The 16,695-nt window shown below is 44.4% G+C and overlaps 3 protein-coding genes and 1 long non-coding RNA gene across 4 annotated transcripts in view; 2 read left to right on the forward strand and 2 right to left on the reverse strand.

Annotated features, from left to right (window-relative positions):
• The window catches only part of LOC310690621 (la-related protein 6-like), a 166,408-nt gene that overhangs the window by 135,573 nt on the left and 14,140 nt on the right, over positions 1-16,695 (reverse strand). The window lies entirely within an intron of this gene.
• LOC310690877 overlaps positions 1-16,695 on the forward strand; it is a 237,370-nt gene that overhangs the window by 132,904 nt on the left and 87,771 nt on the right. The window lies entirely within an intron of this gene.
• The window catches only part of NSF (N-ethylmaleimide sensitive factor, vesicle fusing ATPase), a 271,739-nt gene that overhangs the window by 105,689 nt on the left and 149,355 nt on the right, over positions 1-16,695 (reverse strand). The window lies entirely within an intron of this gene.
• WNT3 (Wnt family member 3) overlaps positions 6,258-16,695 on the forward strand; it is a 52,519-nt gene continuing 42,081 nt past the window's right edge. Inside the window, exon 1 of the mRNA XM_083470174.1 lies at positions 6,258-6,421. Within this exon, the coding sequence (XP_083326300.1) occupies positions 6,342-6,421 (80 nt within the window). The 5' untranslated portion in view covers positions 6,258-6,341. The remainder of the gene's footprint in view (positions 6,422-16,695) is intronic.

Below are 16,695 nucleotides of genomic sequence, written 5' to 3' on the forward strand. Positions count from 1 at the left end.
CAACAGGAGCTCACCTGTCATGGGGATTCGAACCGCCGACCTTCTGATTGGCAAGTCCTAGGCTCTGTGGTTTAACCCAGTCTGAGGCAAAGCGGTTTGTCTGAGGCAGGGACAGGGAACCTGCATCCTAGAATCATAGAGTTGTCGAATTGGGAGGGACCCTAAGGATCATCTGGTTCGACCCCCTGCGATGCAGGAATACGCAGCTGCCCCATACGGGGATCGAACCTGCAACCGTGGTGTTTTCAGCACCATGCTCTAATCAACACAGCTATTTCCTCTGAGCCACAATTTCCATCATCCCTGCTGTGGCTGAAAGGAGTCAAGCAACATTTGGTAGTCTCCATTCATGGCCACCGAGTGAGTTTTATGACAGGGATGAGGGGGGAAACGAGCTTCCCGATTCTTCAATGTTAACCACAGCATTACATTCGCTCTTCAATATGGCAGCTCAAATTCTTCCTCAGAAGTAACCCACTTTGAATCCCCCTCCTTCAAACCAAGACTGGGCCATTTTATTTCAACGTCCGAGGCACAAAATCCAAACAACATCCCTGCCACCGTCTCAGTGACTAAATGTGGGATGTAATCTATGGAAAGCTATGATGTTAAAAAGAACACCAATAATAAAAGGTTTATTGAAATGAATGGGATGCTTCCATGAGGGGACTTCCTAGTGGATGGTGCCTCATCCGTCTGTCAGCCACTTCACTGCAGTGGCCTGCGAAGCTCCTTCGCTTTCCCCGTGATTAACGGATTAGCATGATTAGCAGAAACAGAAAGCAAAGTATGCAAAGCAGCTTAAATTAGCAAGAAAATATGCAAAACAAGAGAACCCCCTGTAATTTTTCTTAAGCTACAGAATTAACAACGCAGGCCATATCATCCAACTTTTCTCAAGCACAGAATTTCAATCCCTTTCGAATATAGCAGAGATAGGATAGCTAGGTTTACAGTTTAACCTTCCTCTGAATATTGGCTGCCCGGAGGTCGGGGGACGACAGCAGGGAGGGTTCTTATTGCTTTCATTCCCCGAATTTCCTGGAGATACCCGGTTGGCCATTCTGAGAAGATGCTGGGCCAAATGGACTCTTCTTCCTATGTCCTCATGTCCTGTTCATGCTGTGTTTTTTATTTATTTAAATATCTCCTCTTTGCTTTCTTAAAAAAAAAACACACGACAGTAAATAAATTTAAAATTAAGTTGCAAAACTTCTTTGTGGTGGTTGCAGGGGCCAATCAGCACTATGCACTGTCAGCCACCTCTGCTGAGCTAGATAGGACCCCAACCCAATTCATCGGAGATGGTTTTACATCTTTTTGAGTTTTAAGAGTCAGATTTTGTGCCCTGTCATCCTGATCTCCTGAATGTGACAAGCTGGCACAGTACAGCCTCCGGCTGTGCCCTTTCCTCTTCCTGTCTGGCTTTTCGGATCAGGAGTTTTTTGTTTTCTGCCGACTCTCCTAGACACAACCGATCATTCCTTTGCCTGCATTCTAATTGTTCACCTGACTTCCAAAACCAGCGCAAAACTCTCCCCCTCAGGGTAGATTTCGTGGAAGTCAAGGCAGCTGCTTCGGAGATGGCTTTCACCTTTGCAAGGCCAGCCGGCTGATTATGCTGCAGAATGCGGGACAAGTACAGGCAAACTCTCCTCGGACGCGTCATGCGCCCTGTGGCAAAATCCACCGGCCATTTCCACTCTGGCTTTTTCCTAGGGTTAGGGTGGGAGCGAGGGAGGGCTTTCTGTAGGAGAGAAAAAACATAGCACATATATATATATATATATATATATATATATATATATATATATATATATCGTGCCTTCCCTCCCAAAGGAGCCCAGGAGTTGAGAGCTAGTCAGCTTTATGGAAAACATGACCCTTCTTTCCCGAGCCAGGCTGCAACAGGACGGGTTAGGTGAAATTTGCTTGTGCGCCCCTGGAAGCAATGGCATGGAGTTTGCTCACCGGATGCTCAAACTGGACCTGTGCTGTCCTGAACAGAAGAAAAATAGATTCCTGCTGGGTCTTTTCATTGTCCACATAGTTCCACATGCCGCCTGCCCAAAGTAAAGAGCCAAATGCCCTGATGGGAACCCTACGGGGAGCACACTGGAGGCAAGCGCTGTTATTATGATGATTATTTTACTATTAGGCTGTCTGTCATTATGGTGGGGTTTTTTGCAAGGTGGTCCGAACACCACTCTCATTCCACAGAAATCACTTGGAAGCTACCTGTGCCTTTTGCCTCATAACTTTCTCTCTAAGAGAGCTAGAGACTTGCTTTAAAAAGCGGGGGGAAGAGTTTGCAGGGCCAGTGAAAACCACCAAGGGTGCCATGTTGGCAACCCTTGGTGTAGTAGGTTACAGTCCCCTCTTAACTGATACACATGCATCGAAATGGGCTGTGGCATGTTTTGGATCGCAAGGATTCAATCCCCACAACGTGTCCACCAGATAGGACTGGAAAAAACTTAAATCCTGGGAAACTGCCACTGGTCATTGTAGAAGAGGAATTGTCAACGTGATACCTATGAGCACCAGTCCTCAAAAGCACCTCCTGTGGCACTGTGAATATTCCCACAAATGGGATACAGTCATACCTCGGGTTACAGATGCTTCGAGTTGTGCGATTTCAGGTTGTGCACCGTTCCGAACCCGGAAGTACTGGAACAGGTAACTTCCGGGTTTCAGCACTTGCGCAGAAGCACTAAATCACACTTTACACATGCGCAGAAGTGCCAAATCACGACCCACACTTTCACTGTGGGTGGCGAACACTGCAGGTTGTGAACGTGCTTCCCGCACAAATCACGTTTGCAACCCGAGCGTCTACTGTACTTCATAAACAAATTCCTGCTCAGTTCCTGTTTGCATTGGCTCAGCTTCTCTTGCACTGAACACCCCACACCTAAACATGTCCACATTTCATTGGAGGTCAGGGTTGGGTACCCAGCTTCCCATCTTTTCTGAATGGAGGAGAGGTGTAAAGAGCTTCTCTCTATGAGTGAGCCATTTTGGAGCCATTTTGTGCTATGCCATGCGCCTCCCCCCAGACAGCCATTTTGTGACCGGCCTACAAGACAATTCCAATATACCCACTGGTCCAAAAAGGTTGGCGATCCCGGATGTAGACAGTGCTGAACTAGGCAGGCCAATATGGTCTCTCTCAGTTAAAGAAGTGTGCATGCACACGAAAGCTCATACCAAGAACTAACTTAGTTGGTCTTTAAGGTGCTACTGGAAGGAATTTTTTTATTTTGACTATGGCAGACCAACACGGCTACCTATCTACCTCAGTTAAAGGAAGCTTCCTTTATTCCTCTAATTAAAGAAAGGAAGGAGGAAATCAGAAATGCGCCTATTTACCGCAGTTGAATCACCGCATTGTTTGATACAATAAAGTAGCTAAATAAAAAGAAGTATTCAAGGGGGGCAAGTATTCAGGGTTATGTGATATGTGCACATTAATCTGCAACGACCATTTCAGCTTGTCACTTGCATTCATTTATATTATGAAGTTACTTCTGTTAAGTTGTGGGTGAACATATCAGGCGACACAGCGATTCTTCAAACAGCTCTTGTTTATTCACAGGCCAGAACAAAACTGAACTGAAGGGTTCAGCCAGCCTGCTTATATAGAGCTCCATTAGAACGCAACAGTAACCATTTTCTGTAACTATCCAATCACTGAATGTTACTTTCAATCCCTTATTTGCATATGTGGACCTGAGTGAAAACTATCTACAGCATCCCCCTGCTGGCCCAGGGTAAAAACCTCAGTACATAACAACTTCTTTTTAAAGCGAGCTGCATAACTTGCGCATGCTCACTAGTGCCTTTGGAGTGGTAAACCGCTGCTTGCGGTATATCAAATTTGAAATCCTCGCTCTCTGTCACAAAACGCACTTTGTTAATCACCCTATGATCCATGAGTGCTGTAGGAACTCCGAAAGGTCTTGTAGCTGTACCCACCTGCTTGTGAGGTAAAACCATCTGTTTATCTACAGACACACACCGGATCTAGCTGTGCCATCCACGTCATGTTACGCGCAGAGAGCAAAAGCGATGCTATGGAAATGTGCTTGTGGGGCAAGCAGCTACAGATCTCTCTTGCAAGGGAGCCAAGCCGAAAACTTAAGGGAAGGGAGTCGCTCTAGATGCACACATATAGCTGCTACTGGTGATGAGCTGTCAGTCCTCAGATATGGCAATCAATCAATCAATATCAATCAATCTTGATTGAATCGGCAATAAACAAAGCTCAGGTCGTGAGCAGAACCCCATCCACCAAGAGACATTTCATATGTAATGAATCTACCGTTATATTACAGTATGAGCACTGTAACACCCACCCTTAGTGTCAATGTTTTATTTATTTAAAGGGTTCAATGGCTTATCTTTCCTAGCAATTTTGATGTGCAAGGCAGCTAGCAACAGATACAGCGAAACAATTATTTGAGAATAACTGGTGCAAGTGAAGAGTGAAGTGGCCTCCCCAAAATAAATGCACCGGCTTTCAGCTTTTGGATAAAACCTCCAACCAGCTTTCAAATCCTCCCCAGATGGCCAAATTTGCTGGGAAGCAAGCAGAGATTGGGCTAGGCAGGCTCACTCAGGGAGCAGCTCCTGCAGCTGAAGTGTGGCTCCTGAAAAAGGAAGACACGGAGCAAGGCGTTAGATTTCAGATCACACGCATGGATTGACCTAACATGGTCTAAGAAGCCACAACATGCCCTCATGTCTCTGTGTGGGCTGTGAGCAGTGTGTGTGTGTGTGTCCACAGATATTATAATTCAGGGCCCATTCTGTGTGTTAGGAAGAAGGAAGAAGTTGGCTGAGATGGTAAGATTCTGCACTGGACAACTTAAAAATTCAGGTGAGGGCAGTGTCATATTTTTGAATTTTCTCCCTCATTTAAATCTTTCCGCTGGCATGAAAAAACCACCGCAGGCTGCCAGAGAGAAATGTGAGCATAATTCTCTCTCTGATACGCTTGTTTACTACTCCCAGGGTGTCGCTGTTTAAAGCCAGGAAGCATTCAGAAAACATCCTCTCTCTCCTGCAATGTGAAGTGGTGCTGTCCAGAATTGTACCACCTTAGCCTGCCAAGTCAGTGTAACTGTACAGAAGACACACACCCCCAGTGAATTTATAAGGCAGGTCCATATTGTGTACCCGTTTGACAGACAACACCCAAAGTTCTTGCTCATATGAATCGCTTTGGGCATTTTCCATGCGGTCAATTTTTAACATGAAACTGCACCGGCTGTTGGCGTCCATCCCCTTCAAGACGCCTCTGCCTCCCTCTTTCTTGCTCGCACCTTAACAACATTCAGACGTGAACGCAAAGGGAGAGGAAGTTTCTGACATCAAGTGTACAAAAATCCCCCCCCCAACCCCCAAAATTCTTTTGCTATAGGCAAAATGCCATGCCACTCGTAGTTGTGAGATAAACCTCTGTGAAGGAGACGAGAATCTCTCCTCACCCCAGTGAGCTGCTCTCCTCAGACTCTAAAGTGCCCTGCGAAGAATGTGAGCGAAAGCTGAATTTCAACCAGACCTGAGCCCTTGAGCTAGGGTGGGAAAGACGTCTAAATAAAATAGGAATGGGTCACTCGGTGCCTAGTTAACGTGGACCTGCACTGAATTTTGCTTTTTGCCATGTAGCTGCATCTAGTGCATTTTCCTGCACTGAAACGAAATTCAGAATCCGGCTACTCCCTCCCCCTTCCCGCCCCCCCTTCCTTACCTTCCACGAGGCTTGCCTTATCGTGTCACACCAGATGGGCCATGCAATGCACATCCCTGGGATATATTTTTAATATATATATATATATAAATATATATAAAGAAGAAATCTTGTTAGCCTGGAAAACTGTCTTTCAAGGTTTGTCTGTTCCCTTCCCTTGGCAAGCGGTAGGAATAAAGTTGCAAAAGCAAGGGGGGGGGTTAAGAGAGAGAGAAAGAGAGAGAGAGAGAGAGATGTTGGAATGATTGACAGCTCTGAACTATAGGCTCATCCCTTACCTTAGGCCATGCAATCCGATTGGCTGTCTCCTGACATCCCCAAAGCGCAGCACTTTTTAATAGAAGCTTTGGGTAGATCGTCGGGGGTGGGTGGGGGAAAAGGTTCAGTGAGGTGCATTTCTGACAAGGCATAAAGTCATTCCCCCCACTTCGGGAAGACTTTTCCCTGGGCTGCTTTTGGTGGGGGTGGGTGGGTGGGGGTAGAAAGGGCCTGGTGTTTTTTTTATTTACTTGGTTTTTTTGTACTTAAATGTTTTTCTGCAAACTTCGGGGAGAGCGGTCTTCTCCTCAGCACCAAGCCTGGACTAATGGATTACCACGTGCTCGGATTAATTTTAGCTTTCCTCCTCGCTGATGCCAAGGTTTTAGCCGGTTATCCCATTTGGTGGTAAGACGAAACTTTTCCCCCTCGTCTCAAACTTTTGGCAGCTTGTTTTGCCCATTTCCATCCTGTCTCTGCACATCCTCAATTCTCCCTCTTAGTGCCCTGCTTTCATTCACACGTTTCTGTTCTCCCACTTTCCCCACAGTTAATGCAAGGTTTCTCGCTTTGGAAGGGTGAGGTGCTTCTTAATATTTTTTTGCATTGATAGCTTGATAGTTCGCCTCCCAGCCTCAGCAGCTTCATATAACGCCTCTGAATTTTTAGGCAGCGGACGAGAATGTTGCAAAGCCAGTTGAATGAAAGGATGGCATCTCAGAGGGAGAAGTATAATTCAGAATCATTGTTATTACGTGTTTTGGCAAGGACCACAATGGAATACTGACAATGTTTTTTAAAAGGCCATTCATCAGATGTGTCTTTTCGTTTTAAATAATGTGACCATCCTTCAGTCTCCTCTTAAGTACTTGACCTGAATGGGTAGTGTGTTTCTGTTTTCTTTGGCTATGCTACAATTGTTCTCTTTAATAATAATGATTTGGTCATATGTAAAGTCATTGGGCTACAGAAACACGGTTAACGAAAACCGAGCAAGTTGCAAGTTCTGATTTGACGAAGATTTTTGTAACGGCTTGGAATTTTACTTCGCTGCTTTGCACGGAAAAGCAAATAAGCAATTTTCGCTCCTACTGGAGTTGTTTCTAGGTTCCAACAAACCAAAAAGATAATCACTAAAGAAAATGTGGTCAAAGACTTTGTATTTTGGGGGGCAGAGACTTACAGTAAAGGCAAATCTAAGGTTCATTGAAAGATGTCAGCATTTAATAATTCAGTATCCCTTTCCTGGCATTTTCTCTCCTGATCTGTTAAGATTCTTCCTTGAAGTATATGTGGTGGAAAATGCTCAGCCTAATGTGACTAGAAATCACAAAAGCAATGTTAACTTGAGTAACACCTAAAGAAGCCTCTCTTCCATCTTTCAAGAGTCCTTTTCATATTATTCATTCCTTAAGTCCTTTCTAAGCCGACACAACAAAGAAATGAGCTAAAGTAGACTGTGGAAATAGGCTAAAAAGGGACCGTATTTTGAAATTCGATGTTTACTCTAGATCTCTGCTTGGTTTCCCTATTTTAAAAACATGGAAGAACGAACATTTAGCACATTGGGCAGTATTTTATATTATTATTGTCTCGTTATGTGGGAATAATATAGAGACTTAAATGCCGACAAAAACAAGCCCGTTTCCCTTGCTCTATGGACATGAGTCATATACTGAGGGCACAGCCACGATATTTCTTCAATTCAACATCCCTTCACTTAGATTAATCAGATCTCTCTTAACCCCCGTTTCATAAAACCAGCTTCTTGCATTGTTTATTGGGCACCTCTGAACAACATCAGTTATAAGCTTTGTTAAAATTGGAGAAATCACCAATGAGAGATGCATTTGGTTACCAAACACAGCTTTCAGGGAGTCCAGTTGGGTTTTCTGACCAAAACAGGCCCCTAAATCTTAATTAAGTTAACCACTTTTGAAACACAAAGAAGTATCTAGATATTTCAGTGACAAGATCTGTTCTTTTAGCATTCTCAAATAATGGCAATAAGAAGGGATTAATTCCCTTCGTTCCCTATAGTTTCCCAAAAAAACCTGTCCCCACCTCCTCAGATCCACTAAGGGGTATCTTCAATGCTCCCATAGAAAACAAAGGATGAAATTTCTGGTTCCGAGAATCTAGATGACGTAACATACGTAATTTAACAGGGTTTGCATTCAACATATTTTAGGAGATCGGTTTTTTAAAGGGTCAGCAACCATTTCAGGGAGGCAATATATCATTGTCTGAATTGAACTTTTTGCTTCGACCATTATGAAGTAGGACGGCAAATACTATAAGAATTTTGTTGAGTACTAAGACCACAAACTTTGTTTTGCTTTTCGTTTAAAGGTGATTGCAGATTTGAGCGCATTAATGTGCGGTTGAACGTGAGTGTACCTTTGTCACAAGCTGATATGTATGTTCTAAACCTGGATCTATCTTTTTACTCTAATCTTGCTGGATATTTTCTGCCTTTTCGTCTTTTACTTCCCTCCCCTTCCAGTCCAGTTTATTGTTTTCGGCTGACATAACGCAGGGCTCCCCAACCTTTCGGGATATTGGGAGAAATTATTGCGGAGATCGTGAAATACTCATTTCCCAGGAGAAAACCTAGCGATGTTCAGACAAAACAGCTGAAACACCTGTACACATCCCAAAACAAATAAAACACAGACATAAAAAAAGGCAGTGCTTGCCTCCTGAAGAAGAAAAAGCACCAACAGCAAGCAATAAATAAATAAATATAAAATATAAAAATAAAAATTTGGAGAGACATAGAGCTTTGACATGAGCCAAGGATGGTGTCAGGATGCTGTGGTGCCCATGGGCACCACATTGGAGAGACCACATAGAAAGTGTTAGTTCCTCCTCCTTGCATTTTTCACCAGATATTAAGAAGTGGGTTGCAAAGAGCTGAATTTCAAATCTGGACCAAGCCAGAGAGCCCTTGCAACTCCCCCTGCAGGATAAATACATTTGGGAAGAGCTTAGACAGTAAATTAACCACATGCCTGTCAGCTCAGAAGTAAGCTCCATTGAGTTCAATGGGACTTATTTCCAGGTAAGTGTGTAATAGAATTGCAGCCTAATACAACCTTCAAACAATGTGATAGAGGCAGATTCTATAGCCTGAAACATACCCATTCAAGCCCCTTCACGGTTTGGCGGTTTAACAAACACTGAGCAACGCTATCTGAAAGAACACAAATGCTTGCAAGTATTTAAATAAATTACTTTGCTCTATTTCAGCAATGAGGTGGACGCTGTAGATCAGCAGCAAGCCACAGACTTTTAAACCCAGGTAGCTGGGAGAGTCGCAATCCTCTTCTACCTTTTAAAATGCTTATACCTCATTGTTTCAAACAAGCAAACAAACAACACCTCCCTAATTCTCCAGTCTAACCAGCAGTTTAAAAAAGAAATAATGTAATTAGGAATGCAGTTCTGGATATGGGGCCAAATTTAGACTTGTCGGGTTAAAAGGATCCAGTTTACTCCAGCTGCAAAGTCTGAAATTCACGGTGCAGGTGGTACCTCTTCTAGAGGAACTATTTAGAGGTGTGGTTCTGGGAAACAAGGATGGAGTGGCAGTAACACGGGGAAAATAGAAAAGAGCAGGAATGTTTGCACAGTTTCCAACTTGCCTGGAATTCTGGGGATGAGGCAAGGATTGTGCTGGGGGAGGGATACACGGCAATGTGTGCAAAATGCAAGCAGCATAGGCAAGATATTTAGCTTCACCCTCTAATACGAACTGCCTGCATGTATAGTAGAGAGATCCGTGCTATAAGGAAACGATTTATCTCGCTAACTTTCTACCTGCTGCTTTGTCGTTTCTGCTTGTCCTAATTGGCTTCCGTTAACACATCTGATGTGTTAGCTGCGCGTATTTCATCATTCAATTGCCATTAAGCGGTATTGTTGGCAAACAGACTAGGCATAGTCAGTGCAATCCAGTGGAGGTTTTCCGCATCCTTCAACTGACGTGAATCGAATGGTGTGTCCCAATCTGTAGAAACGGGAGAGAGCTGTTGCAAGGGCTATAGCTTCAGACAGTTAGTCGGGAGGGGCAAGTGGTGTTTGCGGATTAACTGTGCTCCGTAGATGCAAAGAGCAGTCGTCGCAGGAAGATCAGCTTTGCAAAAAAGAAGAATCTCTATCCAAAACAGAGCTCCCAGTTCCTGGGCAAGACCGTTCAGACGGTGCTATCGTTCTGCGACGAATGTGTTGAATTCTCTGACCACACCCAGCCCAAATCATTTATTTATGTATTAGATTTATTAGATTTATAACTTCTTCATCATAAGATGTCAGGGCAGTTCACAGAATAAAATCAATAATGTAGGCTGAAGGGGGGGGGAATGTTATTGCCACTGCTCAAGGTGCATGCTGCTCCAAACAATTTGGAAACGTCTTTCTAGGAGTTGTTGTTTTAAAAAGAAAAGAAAAGGGAGATTTGACTTACAGTGCCATGGAGCAAAAAAGGGTAGCAAGGCATGTACTTGCAGTGCTCTCATGCCTTGCAGAACTCAGCCCAAGGATGAGTGCAAAAATGTGTAGACACAGCCGAAGGTGCGACCTGCAAGCAGGAGGATATACTGTACCAATGTTCTCTATGAACCTAGGCCATGTCTGGGTCAAACAGGGGTCAGAGGTCAAAGCCTTCTCCTGGAGGCAGAAGGTGACAATGCCAGGGTCAGGAAGCAGAGGCAAAACAAGACACAAATTATAAGCCGGAGACCACAGAAGGTTTACTTAAACCAGTGCACACTCAATGACTTTGTTCTCGTCCACATCAATAACATTCAAACTTGTGCACAAATAGCACATATAACCTGAACATGCACACATGCGCGCGCACACACACACACCAGGGCTTTCAGCTTGCTGTATCATAGCTGTCAACGTTTCCCTTTTCTTAAGGGAAATCCCCTTATTCCAAATAGGATTCCTCGCAAGAAAAGGGAAAAGTTGACAACTATGCTGTTGCATTGGGACGCAGGTGGCGTTGTGGGTTAAACCACAGAGCCTAGGACTTGCTGATCAGAAGGTCGGCAGTTCGAATCGCTGCGACGGGGTAAGCTCCCGTTGTTCGGTCCCTGTTCCTGCCAACCTAGCAGTTTGAAAGCACGTCAAAGTGCAAGTAGATTAATAGGTACCACTCCAGCGGGAAGGTAAATGGCGTTTCCGTGCACTGCTCTGGTTTGCCAGAAGCAGCTTAGTCATGCTGGCCACATTTCCCGGAAGCTGTACGGCTCCCTCGGCCAATAAAGCGAGATGAGCGCCGCAACCCCAGAGTCGGTCACGACTGGACCTAATGGTCAGGGGTCCCTTTACCTTTTTTGCTGTTGCATAGGATTAAACTTGAAACTAAATACAGTGGAACCTCGTGTTATGTACCATCCTCCTTACGAATTCAGGTTATGAGCTCCGCTAACCCGGAAGTAGGTCTCCTGGTAGCGAACTTTGCCTCGGGATGCAATTGGAAGTTGCACGCCAGTGGCACAGCGGGAGGCACCATTAGTGAAAGCGCACCTCAGGTTAAGAATGGTTTCGGGTTAAGAACGGACCTCCGGAACAAATTAAGTTCGTCACCGGAGGTACCACCGTACGTACAAGATTTAGACCCCTCCTCCTAACCTTGAAGACCCCTACCCACCCTGTGCCCTCTATTTGACCCATGGCACCAAAACGGAGAGAGGGAGTGGTTGCCTTGGTTTGATCTGTTCTAGCAGCTCAGCTTCTGCAAAGCTTAGTTGGAACGGTTTGCAGAGGAGCACCTGTCTTGCAAAGTGTTTCTGTTTCTAGAGCCCGGCAGGCTGGCGTGTTGTCATTGCAAAAGAAAGGGGAAAGGTTCAGGGAACTTAAATGAAGATGAAACAGTTTCGAACATATCAGGGGATGAAAGGAGACCGGTTTAACATGGGGGAAGCAGTTTGATGACTGGAGCAGTTACGTACGGTGTAAGTAGTTGCAAGGTAAGGACCAGGTTTGGGGCTGCTTCATAGGGAATGGCATTTTCTAATTGCACAGCGGTGCCATGCTGAAATTTCTGGGGAAAATGTATATATGTGTGTGTGTGTGTATCTAGTACAGTGGTACCTCAGGTTACAAGCACTTCAGGTTACAGACGCTTCAGGTTACAGACTCCGCTAACCCAGAAATATTACCTCGGGTTAAGAACTTTGCTTCAGGATAAGAACAGAAATTGTGCTCTGGCGGCATGGCAGCAGCAGGAGGCCCCATTAGCTAACGTGGTGCTTCAGGTTAATGACAGTTTCAGCTTAAGAACGGACCTCTGGAACGAATTAAGTACTTAACCTGAGGTACCACTGTATACATCTGTTTTATTGGATTTACGTGTTCTGAAAAGTCACACTTGGCTGCAACTTCCCAACACGTGTACACACAGCAATTTAGACGCATACAGTAATCTACACACTTTTTTGCACATTTGCTCCTAATACTGTAGGCAATTCACCACATTTGAAATGCAGCTTGGGATCACTTATTTATTTATTTAATGGCTTCTTCTTGCACAGGCCACAAGGCAGCGTACAAGAAAAACAAGTAGATAAGAATACATAAAATACATAAAATACATACATACATACATACATACATACATACATACCACAGTCCATTAAAAACACACAACAAATCACTGAACGGCAATTGCTAAGAGCAGAAGCAGCAACCAGGGGTCTCCTTCTCCAAATACCCTCCCAAAAATAGGTGTTTTCTTGACTAACTGCCTGAAGCTATAGACATGTACGCGTTAGTTGTTTGAAATGCAGTGAGTCCATTCTGCTCCCCCTTTCCCACCGTTGCTGAGTCTCAGGTGCATTCTTACATTGCTCCATAAATGGAGCAAGGATGTCTCCACCCAAAGCCCATAACCTGATTTATTTCCCTGTGCTGAACTCCAATTCAATGAAGCTGTCGCCTGCCCCATGCGCAATAGCTGCCTGAAATGTACACACACCTCAGCTTCTGTTTTCTAAAGGGATAGAAGCTGGTGCATCGAAGGGGGCACTTCTTAAGAAGCTACAGGACACCTACAGAGTGCGGCCGACATGTGCACTCGGCTTCAAACACCAGCAGGGGGAGCATACTGAAGCCGGAGTCAGCTGCGATGTGCACATAACCATAGAGAGGTGTGGCCAGACATACCTCAGTAGGGAGTTCTACTTGCAAGGAGCCACCACCAAAAAAGCCCTTTCTCAGGCCCTCATACCATGTATTTCATCCCACTCAGGGACTCATATGAGGGCCTCATCTGCTGATCTCAAAGTGCAGGCAGGTCTTGTTTAAGTGAAACACCTAAGATACCTTATATGTTGTTGTTGCTAATTAAATTTGTATACAGTGGTACCTTGGTTCTCAAACTTAATCTGTTCCGGAAGTCCGTTCCAAAACCAAAGCGTTCCAAAACTGAGGCGCGCTTTCCCATAGAAGGTAATGCAAAATGGATTAATCTGTTCCCGACTTTTAAAATCAACCCCTAAAACAGCAATTTAACATGAATTTTACTATCTAACGAGACCATTGATCCATAAAATGAAAGCAATAAACAACGTACTGCAGTCACACAATCAGTTGCTGAACTGGGTTCCACACAGTCACAAAAAAGCCACAAAAACGCAAAATGAATAGCAAAAACAGGCAGACCTCAGCGTAACACTCAAACTGGAAGTGTAACACTCAAAATGGAGCACGTTCGGCTTCTGAAAAAAGTTTGCAAACCGGAACAGTTACTTCTGGGTTTGCAGTGTTTGGGTTCCAAGTTGTTTGAGTACCAAGGCGTTTTGAGAACCAAGGTACCACTGTATACCTGGAGGTCTCAGGGTAGTTAACAAGAAGGGAAAAAAATCACAATATAACATACATAATAAAAACAAAAAAAGAGCAACCCAATAACACTCCCAAACACTTATTAAAAGGGCATTGGATGTCAATCAGCCAGGGGCCTGGATTTTGCCTGGCACCTAAAGGTGTATAATGACCAAACCTCCCTAGGGGGAGCATGCAGAAAAGGCTGATTTTCATGTTGCCACCCTCCGGACCTCAGAAGGGCCTCAGAAGATTATCTCAGGGTCCAGGTAGGTTCATATGGAGACAGGCAGTCCTTAAGGTATTGCGGTCCTGAGCTGCAATATATATGTATCCCTGAAGAAGGAAAGGGCAGAAGCAACCAAAATAATTCACTGTAATTCAGTGTGGGGAGAGTTAACAGCTGCGACCTACACACTTGAACCTCCACAGGTTCTCTGTTCAAGGCTCATACCTGTACCAGAATGAAGTAAAATGTGAAAACAAGAAGTCATTCCCCTCCAAGAACGCAAGGAAGGCTGTGAACATTTTGTGGCACGGTTTGGGGTTGTTTCAAAAACCCACCATTATCAGGAAACAAAATGGAACGAGTTCCCTGGGGTCTCATCACAAGAGCACTCAGATAAGTGAACCCAGAGAGGCTTTCTTGGCGGCTGCTCTCCAACTCTGGAACTCGCACCCAGAAGTATTTTTAGAGACTGGATTTCGTTTTCATCACCCAAAATTTTGACTGCAAGCTTCAGATGTTTAAAAAGAACAAAACTTGGCAGCCGATAATGTTGGCAGCTAGCTTCCAGTCAGTGGGCAGGCCACAGCTGAAGTGAACCAATGAGATGCCACCGCCGTTTTGCCTGTGTGAATCCAAAAATCAGCATCTGTGCCAACTTTCCAGGTGACGCAAATGAATTTTGGAGGATGAGCCATCGAAGGGAGACAGTGGCTGAGTTGAGCTTTGGCAGTAAAAACAAGCTCTAAGCTAAATACCATCAAACTTGCCCAACTTACTAGGCTAAATACCATCAAATCCTTGCCCAACTTACTACAGATTCACAGTGTTATGGGGTATCTGTAGGATCATCTCACCTTCGCCCTTACTTCAGAGACAGGGATTGATAAATAGAGCATCCTTGAAAGATGCCTGTCCAACCGTTCTGTGAAAACCTCCCAAGATGGAAGCTGCCTTCAGAGGCAAGGGCGAAAGCACTTTGGACAATCTCAGACGCCTTCATTATTTTCCCACCTCCCCTGCAGTCGCCCTAAACCAACTGCCCATCCCAATTCTTTAGTGGCCTTTATTTTCTTTATGACACCCTTTTAAATGCTTGAAAACATAATATATTGTAAGGTAAGGTAAAGGGATCCCTGACCATTAGATCCAGTCGTGGCCGATTCTGGGGTTGCAGCGCTCATCTTGCTTTATTGGCCGAGGGAGCCGGCGTACAGCTTCCGGGTCATGTGGCCAGCATGACTAAGCCGCTTCTGGCGAACCAGAGCTGCGCACGGAAACACCGTTTACCTTCCCGCCGGAGCGGTACCTCTTTATCTACTTGCACTTTGATGTGCTTTCGAACTGCTAGGTTGGCAGGAGCAAGGACCGAGCAACAGGAGCTCACCCCGTCGCAGGGATTCGAACCACCGACCTTCTGATCAGCAAGTCCTAGGCTCTGTGGTTTAACCCACAGCGCCATCCGCGTCCCTTAATATATTGTACTGAGTGCCATAAATGTACTGCATGTTAATGTTTAGCTGTAAGATTTTAAGATGCCCAGTAAGAAATTTCAGGAAATTCTAATACTTACTGGTTAATCTCAAGAACAACCAGATGCCTCCAGTAAACGTTGAGATGTCGTGCTCAATCCATCTGAAAAAGAAAACCAGCTGTTCGATTGTTTAAAAAAGGCACATGACACATACGTTCCCAGTGGACACCTGAATTGTAGGAATTGCCCGTAAATGTTAAGATGCACCTTTTCCCTGACATGGACCACAGTATATTTGTGTGTATATCTAATATTTTGCACTCTTTTAAAACTGTTGCCATCTGAGTGCCTAGCTTAGGAATGCAAACGGTACCCACTTACGTAAATGGCAGACAATATCAGAGACCTTGGAAGAAGTCTGCTGCAATGGCAAATTGCTCGATTATATTCTCTCTACACAAAGGGAGAAATGCTCCTTGGTTGGACATGACATTTCTATCTGGTACCGTCTCCCGCAAAAATAAACTTGGTTTTGCCAACAAGATACCCTCCTTGTTCACAATTTTATTTAGCCTATTTCCACTGTTGTGGCCTGCCTAACACCCTTAAACATATACATTGGTTTTTTTAAATGTGGAATTCCTTGTTATGTTTTGGCAGTCAGTTTAGGCTGGCAAACAGGGGAGCAAAGCGCCTTGACACAGTTGCATAAATTCATGGAGATGTTTGGGCGATTTCCATCTCTGTGATTCCATCACGATCCAATGAAGTAAGGAAGGATTTCCCCTCATCCTTTCCCTGGGGCATCAGAGATTGGATGTTGTATTTATAGCATTTATTATAAGTATTTGCAAATTACCGTTCCATAAAAATTCCCGGGGCAGCTTACATAAAAAGAAAATGCAAAGCAATTATGAAGCAGGTACAACCAATCAAAACCATTACGAAGCGCAGTAATGAAAAGGCAGCGAGATCTTAGAAGCCAGATAAAAACAATCAACAGAAGCAAAATTAATTCTAAAAAGGCCTGGCTAATGTTGAAAGGAAAACAAAAATAGCTGAAAGGTGAACATTTCTGGGAAACACAGAATGGACTCAAACCGTATCAAAATATCAGACTTCAAACTTTTTTTTCCAGATGGGGAT

The sequence above is a fragment of the Podarcis liolepis genome (assembly GCF_965112155.1).
Source record: "Podarcis liolepis genome assembly, chromosome: 13".
Taxonomy (NCBI): Eukaryota; Metazoa; Chordata; class Lepidosauria; order Squamata; family Lacertidae; genus Podarcis; species Podarcis liolepis.